Source organism: Lissotriton vulgaris, chromosome 2_1 (assembly GCF_964263255.1).
Source record: "Lissotriton vulgaris chromosome 2_1, aLisVul1.2, whole genome shotgun sequence".
Taxonomy (NCBI): Eukaryota; Metazoa; Chordata; class Amphibia; order Caudata; family Salamandridae; genus Lissotriton; species Lissotriton vulgaris.
Window position 1 is genome coordinate 33,502,594 of NC_141687.1, and position 7,768 is coordinate 33,510,361.

Consider the following 7,768-nt stretch of genomic DNA (forward strand, 5'->3'; position numbering starts at 1 on the left):
ACCCCACAGGACTGGACTCCAGGGGAGAAATGAGCAGTGGGGTCACTTCTTGCAAGCAGCAGGCGACGAGTGGAGACCCCACAGGACTGGACTCCAGGGGGAGGAATGAGCAGTGGGGTCACTTCTTGCAAGGAGCAGACGACGAGTGGAGACCCCACAGGACTGGACTCCAGGGGGAGGAAGTGAGCAGTGGGGTCACTTCTTGCAAGCAGCAGGTGACGAGTGGAGACCCCACAGGACTGGACTCCAGGGGAGAAATGAGCAGTGGGGTCACTTCTTGCAAGCAGCAGGCGACGAGTGGAGACCCCTCAGGACTGGACTCCAGGGGAGGAATGAGCAGAGGGGTCACTTCTTGCAAGCAGCAGGCGACGAGTGAAGACCCCACAGGACTGGAATCCAGGGGAGGAAGTGAGCAGTGGGGTCACTTCTTGCAAGCAGCAGGCGACGAGTGGAGACCCCACAGGACTGGACTCCAGGGAGGAAGTGAGCAGTGAGGTCACTTCTTGCAAGCAGCAGGCGACGAGTGGAGACCCCACAGGACTGGACTCCAGGGGGAGAAATGAGCAGAGGGGTCACTTCTAGTAAGCAGCAGATGAAGAGTGGAGACCCCACAGGACTGGACTCCAGGGGAGGAAGTGAGCAGTGGGGTCACTTCTTGCAAAAAGCAGGCGGTCACTTCTTGCAGGGCAGCAGGCGAAGAGTGGAGACCCCACAGGACTGGACTCCAGGGGGAGGAAGTGAGCAGTGGGGTCACTTCTTGCAAGCAGCAGGTGACGAGTGGAGACCCCACAGGACTGGACTCCAGGGGGAGGAAATGAGCAGTGGGGTCACTTCTTGCAAGCAGCAGGTGACGAGTGGAGACCCCACAGGACTGGACTCCAGGGAGGAAGTGAGCAGTGCGGTCACTTCTTGCAAACAGCAGGTGACGAGTGGAGACCCCACAGGACTGGACTCCAGGGGAGGAAGTGAGCAGTGGGGCCACTTCTTGCAAGCAGCAGGCGACGAGTGGAGACCCCACAGCACTGGAATCCAGGGGAGGAAGTGAGCAGTGGGGTCACTTCTTGCAAGCAGCAGGGGACGAGTGGAGACCCCACAGGACTGGAATCCAGGGGAGGAAGTGAGCAGTGCGGTCACTTCTTGCAGGGCAGCAGGCGACGAGTGGAGACCCCACAGGACTGGACTCCAGGGGGAGGAATGAGCAGTGGGGTCACTTCTTGCAAGCAGCAGGTGACGAGTGGAGACCCCACAGGACTGGACTCCAGGGGGAGGAAATGAGCAGTGGGGTCACTTCTTGCAAGCAGCAGGTGACGAGTGGAGACCCCACAGGACTGGACTCCAGGGGAGAAATGAGCAGTGGGGTCACTTCTTGCAAGCAGCAGGCGACGAGTGGAGACCCCACAGGACTGGACTCCAGGGGGAGGAATGAGCAGTGCGGTCACTTCTTGCAAGCACCAGGGGACGAGTGGAGACCCCACAGGACTGGACTCCAGGGGAGGAAGGAGCAGTGGGGTCACTTCTTGCAAGCAGCAGGCGACGAGTGGAGAGCCCACAGGACTGGACTCCAGGGGAGGAAGTGAGCAGTGGGGTCACTTCTTGCAAGCAGCAGGCGACGAGTGGAGACCCCACAGGACTGGACTCCAGGGAGGAAGTGAGCAGTGGGGTCACTTCTTGCAAGCAGAAGGCGACGAGTGGAGACCCCACAGGACTGGACTCCAGGGGAGGAAGTGAGCAGTGGGGTCACTTCTTGCAAAAAGCAGGCGACGAGTGGAGACCCCACAGGACTGGACTCCAGGAAAGAAATGAGCAGTGGGGTCACTTCTTGCAAGCAGCAGGCGACGAGTGGAGACCCCACAGGACTGGACTCCAGGGGAGGAAGTGAGCAGTGCGGTCACTTCTTGCGAGCAGCAGGCGACGAGTGGAGACCCCACAGGACTGGACTCCAGGGGGAGGAATGAGCAGTGCGGTCACTTCTTGCAAGCAGCAGGGGACGAGTGGAGACCCCACAGGACTGGACTCCAGGGGAGGAAGGAGCAGTGGGGTCACTTCTTGCAAGCAGCAGGCGACGAGTGGAGAGCCCACAGGACTGGACTCCAGGGGAGGAAGTGAGCAGTGGGGTCACTTCTTGCAAGCAGCAGGCAACGAGTGGAGACCCCACAGGACTGGACTCCAGGGAGGAAGTGAGCAGTGGGGTCACTTCTTGCAAGCAGAAGGCGACGAGTGGAGACCCCACAGGACTGGACTCCAGGGGAGGAAGTGAGCAGTGGGGTCCCTTCTTGCAAGCAGCAGGCGACGAGTGGAGACCCCACAGGACTGGACTCCAGGGGGAGGAATGAGCAGTGCGGTCACTTCTTGCGAGCAGCAGGGGACGAGTGGAGACCCCACAGGACTGGACTCCAGGGGGAGGAATGAGCAGTGCGGTCACTTCTTGCAAGCAGCAGGGGACGAGTGGAGACCCCACAGGACTGGACTCCAGGGGAGGAAGGAGCAGTGGGGTCACTTCTTGCAAGCAGCAGGCGACGAGTGGAGAGCCCACAGGACTGGACTCCAGGGGAGGAAGTGAGCAGTGGGGTCACTTCTTGCAAGCAGCAGGCGACGAGTGGAGACCCCACAGGACTGGACTCCAGGGAGGAAGTGAGCAGTGGGGTCACTTCTTGCAAGCAGAAGGCGACGAGTGGAGACCCCACAGGACTGGACTCCAGGGGAGGAAGTGAGCAGTGGGGTCACTTCTTGCAAGCAGCAGGGGACGAGTGGAGACCCCACAGGACTGGACTCCAGGGGAGAAATGAGCAGTGGGGCCACTTCTTGCAAGCAGCAGGTGACGAGTGGAGACCCCACAGGACTGGACTCCAGGGGAGGAAGTGAGCAGTGGGGCCACTTCTTGCAAGCAGCAGGTGACGAGTGGAGACCCCACAGGACTGGACTCCAGGGGAGGAAGTGAGCAGTGGGGCCACTTCTTGCAAGCAGCAGGCGACGAGTGGAGACCCCACAGCACTGGAATCCAGGGGAGGAAGTGAGCAGTGGGGCCACTTCTTGCAAGCAGCAGGCGACGAGTGGAGACCCCACAGGACTGGACTCCAGGGGAGGAAGTGAGCAGTGCGGTCACTTCTTGCGAGCAGCAGGCGACGAGTGGAGACCCCACAGGACTGGACTCCAGGGGAGGAAGTGAGCAGTGGGGTCACTTCTTGCAAGCAGCAGGCAACGAGTGGAGACCCCACAGGACTGGACTCCAGGGAGGAAGTGAGCAGTGGGGTCACTTCTTGCAAGCAGAAGGCGACGAGTGGAGACCCCACAGGACTGGACTCAAGGGGAGGAAGTGAGCAGTGGGGTCACTTCTTGCAAGCAGCAGGGGACGAGTGGAGACCCCACAGGACTGGACTCCAGGGAGGAAGTGAGCAGTGGGGTCACTTCTTGCAAGCAGAAGGCGACGAGTGGAGACCCCACAGGACTGGACTCCAGGGGAGGAAGTGAGCAGTGGGGTCACTTCTTGCAAGCAGCAGGTGACGAGTGGAGACCCCACAGGACTGGACTCCAGGGGGAGGATTGAGCAGTGCGGTCACTTCTTGTAAGGAGCAGGCGACGAGTGGAGACCCCACAGGACTGGACTCCAGGGGAGAAATGAGCAGTGGGGTCACTTCTTGCAAGCAGCAGGCGACGAGTGGAGACCCCACAGGACTGGACTCCAGGGGGAGGAATGAGCAGTGGGGTCACTTCTTGCAAGCAGCAGGTGACGAGTGGAGACCCCACAGGACTGGACTCCAGGGGGAGGATTGAGCAGTGCGGTCACTTCTTGTAAGGAGCAGGCGACGAGTGGAGACCCCACAGGACTGGACTCCAGGGGAGAAATGAGCAGTGGGGTCACTTCTTGCAAGCAGCAGGCGACGAGTGGAGACCCCACAGGACTGGACTCCAGGGGGAGGAATGAGCAGTGCGGTCACTTCTTGCAAGCAGCAGGGGACGAGTGGAGACCCCACAGGACTGGACTCCAGGGAGGAAGTGAGCAGTGGGGTCACTTCTTGCAAGCAGAAGGCGACGAGTGGAGACCCCACAGGACTGGACTCCAGGGGAGGAAGTGAGCAGTGGGGTCACTTCTTGCAAGCAGCAGGTGACGAGTGGAGACCCCACAGGACTGGACTCCAGGGGGAGGATTGAGCAGTGCGGTCACTTCTTGTAAGGAGCAGGCGACGAGTGGAGACCCCACAGGACTGGACTCCAGGGGAGAAATGAGCAGTGGGGTCACTTCTTGCAAGCAGCAGGCGACGAGTGGAGACCCCACAGGACTGGACTCCAGGGGGAGGAATGAGCAGTGCGGTCACTTCTTGCAAGCAGCAGGGGACGAGTGGAGACCCCACAGGACTGGACTCCAGGGGAGGAAGGAGCAGTGGGGTCACTTCTTGCAAGCAGCAGGCGACGAGTGGAGAGCCCACAGGACTGGACTCCAGGGGAGGAAGTGAGCAGTGGGGTCACTTCTTGCAAGCAGCAGGCAACGAGTGGAGACCCCACAGGACTGGACTCCAGGGAGGAAGTGAGCAGTGGGGTCACTTCTTGCAAGCAGAAGGCGACGAGTGGAGACCCCACAGGACTGGACTCCAGGGGAGGAAGTGAGCAGTGGGGTCACTTCTTGCAAGCAGCAGGGGACGAGTGGAGACCCCACAGGACTGGACTCCAGGGGAGAAATGAGCAGTGGGGCCACTTCTTGCAAGCAGCAGGTGACGAGTGGAGACCCCACAGGACTGGACTCCAGGGGAGGAAGTGAGCAGTGGGGCCACTTCTTGCAAGCAGCAGGTGACGAGTGGAGACCCCACAGGACTGGACTCCAGGGGAGGAAGTGAGCAGTGGGGCCACTTCTTGCAAGCAGCAGGCGACGAGTGGAGACCCCACAGCACTGGAATCCAGGGGAGGAAGTGAGCAGTGGGGCCACTTCTTGCAAGCAGCAGGCGACGAGTGGAGACCCCACAGCACTGGAATCCAGGGGAGGAAGTGAGCAGTGGGGCCACTTCTTGCAAGCAGCAGGTGACGAGTGGAGACCCCACAGGACTGGACTCCAGTGCCTCACTGATGCACAACACATGGTGTCCGTGACCCATGCATTACCAGTGCCACATTGATGCACAACATACGGTGCCCGTGACCCATGCATCACTAGTGCCACACTGATGCACAACAGCCACTGCTCACTGATGCACAACCCTGGTGCCCGTGACGCGTGCATCTTCAGTGCCACAGGGATGCACAAAACACGGTGACCGTGCATCACCAGTACCACACTGATGCACAACAGCCACTGGTCACTGATGCACAACCCTGGTGCCCGTCACCCATGCGTCACCAGTGCCAAATGGATGCACAACAGTCACTGATGTACAACACCCGGTGCCCGTGTTCTGTACATCACCAGCACCACACGGATGCAAAACACCCGGTGCTCACTGATGCACAACACCAGGTGCCCGTGACCCATGCATCAACAGTGTCACATGGATGCACAACAGCCACTGCTCACTGATGCACAACCCTGGTGCCCGTGACACACGCATCACCAGTGCCACACTGATGCACAACACCCGGTGCTCACTGATGTACAACACCCGGTGCCCGCCGTGACCCGGGCATCACCAGTGCCACTTGATGCACTGCACCCTTTGCCCGCGCATCACCAGAGTACACACGGATGCACAACAGTCACTGATGCACAACACCGGGTGCCCGTGACGCGGGCATCACCAGTGCCACACTGATGCACAAGTCACTGCTCACTGATGCCCAACACCAGGTGCCCATGGTCTGTACTTCACCAGTGCCACACTGATGCACAACAGCCACTGCTCACTAATGCACAACACTCAGTGCCCGTGACCCGTGTGTCACCAGTACCACACGGATGCACAACGGCCACTGCTCACTAACGCACAACAGCCACTGCTCACTGATGCACAACACCCGGTGCCCGTGACCCGGGCATCACCAGTGCCACAGGGATGCACACCAGTCCCTGCTCAGGTGATAGTGATACACATTACTGAGTGGTCTCCCGAAGCATATCAGCGCTTTCAGTTCTCAGAGTATGAACGCTATTAAATGTCAGTTTCACCTCCCAGAGTTAGAAAAACCTCGTCCAGTTCATAACAATCCCCCACCCCTCCCACCGAGAAGAAGCCGCCGCTGGGAGTCGGAGCGGCTCTTGTAGACGAGCTGCCTCTCTGCAGGGCTACAACACGGTCAACAATTGCAACATTACAAGAATGATCAATTCCCACCAATCAGATAACCTGAGACCAGACAGATTAACATCAGAGCAACACAAGTCATGTCAAGTGACATGAATGCCAAAGGGGGTCCGTGTCTGCACGCCAGATGGAAGATGAATCCCAAAGAACTGCACCACATGCAGAACACAAGACATGTCAAGAAGATGAACCCGAGAGGCATCAGTGTCTGCACAACACTCACACATCAAGGCAGGGGGTGCCAAAGGGGACGGGCTGTCACGGGAGATGGATCTCAAAGAACTGAACGCAAATCTTTGAAGGGAGGCGGGTCCCCGGGGCACCAGCTTCTGAGCACCACGAAAGCATCCGGGGGAAGGAGTCCAAACGGACGCCGGCATCTGCATCACACACTAGACATCCGGGAGATGAGTCCCCGGGGGCCTCCGCCGCTGTGCGCTGAGGGAGGGGGGATTTGGGGTCAGTTCCTTGTAGTTTGCCCCCATCCAGAGGGGAGGCACGGAGTACCCTGGGACAGGCTTCGGGGGCTGGTAGTTCTCTTTGGAGGGGGTCGGTGTCACTTGAGGGGCGCGCTGGGAGCCGAGCACCCTCTGAGGAGCAAGGCCTGGTGCCCGACGGGCGCCGTGGAAGGTTCACTCTGCCCCGGCCCCCCCTGGGCAGTGGCGGGAGACTTTTGGTGGTTTGGGGCAGTTTGTGGAGCCCTAACCCCCACCCCCTCCTCTTTGAAAGAGGTTTCTGGTATGTTTTAGGCAGCTCGTTCAAGGGGGAGGTTGAAGTGTCTTGGAGGGTGGGAGGGTTGCCAGTCTCTCGCCAGCCACTAGAGCTACCAACAGGTATGGGAGGGTGAGGTGGAGGGTGAGGTGGGGGGGGGGGGGGGGAACAATTTCAAGCAAATCTCGGGCAGTGTGCGAGAAGGTGAAGAGAGGGAGAATGCAATGACCTCTGACCATACATTTTGGTAGAATTTAATGACCTCTGACCCCACCGTATGGTAGGACGAAATGAAAGAGATGGGAAGCTCCCAGTCGCCTTTACCTCTTGCCCAGCGCCCCGGCCCCGCCCCCCTGCCATGTCCCCTGTGCATGTTGCCACCCTCTCTCTTGCCCCCTCACCGTGGCCCCGGGCCCCGCCCCCGGGGCGGCATCGCAGCAGCAGCAGGGCGCAGCAGAGCAGCAGCGCTCCCCGGAGCCGCGGCATCCTCTCAGCGGGGCATCCCCGGCGGGGCTGGAGCGGACAGACGGACGGTCGGAGCAGCCTCAGCACCGGGGCAGCGCCAGGGATGCAGTGCGCACGCGCGCCGCGGGGGCTGCACACCTGGGCGCGAGCCAGAGGCGGGGGCGACGGCGCATGCGCGGAATCCAATCAGGACCAGGGACAGAGCAAGGAGGCGACCGCGCATGCGCAACACAATCAGGACCAGGGGCAGTACCAGGGAAAGAACGCGCATGCGTGAAACCCGTTCAGGACCAGGGACAGAGCCAGGAGGCGACAGCGCATGCGTGAAAACCGTTCAGGACCAGGGACAGAGCCAGGAGGCGACAGCG

At 60.4% G+C, this 7,768-nt stretch overlaps 1 protein-coding gene across 9 annotated transcripts in view; it reads right to left on the reverse strand.

The window, feature by feature from the left end:
* The window catches only part of PTPRN (protein tyrosine phosphatase receptor type N), a 377,719-nt gene extending 370,159 nt beyond the window's left edge, over positions 1–7,560 (reverse strand). For 7 of the 9 annotated variants that reach the window (XM_086954393.1, XM_086954392.1, XM_086954389.1 and 4 more), the window contains exon 1: positions 7,337–7,508. In XM_086954393.1, the coding sequence (XP_086810519.1) occupies positions 7,337–7,421 (85 nt within the window). In that variant the 5' untranslated portion in view covers positions 7,422–7,508. Of the gene's footprint in view, positions 1–7,336 lie in introns of all 9 variants that reach the window. The other 2 variants (XM_086954395.1, XM_086954390.1) reach the window with 2 other exon arrangements.
* Positions 7,561–7,768: the final 208 nt, after the last annotated feature.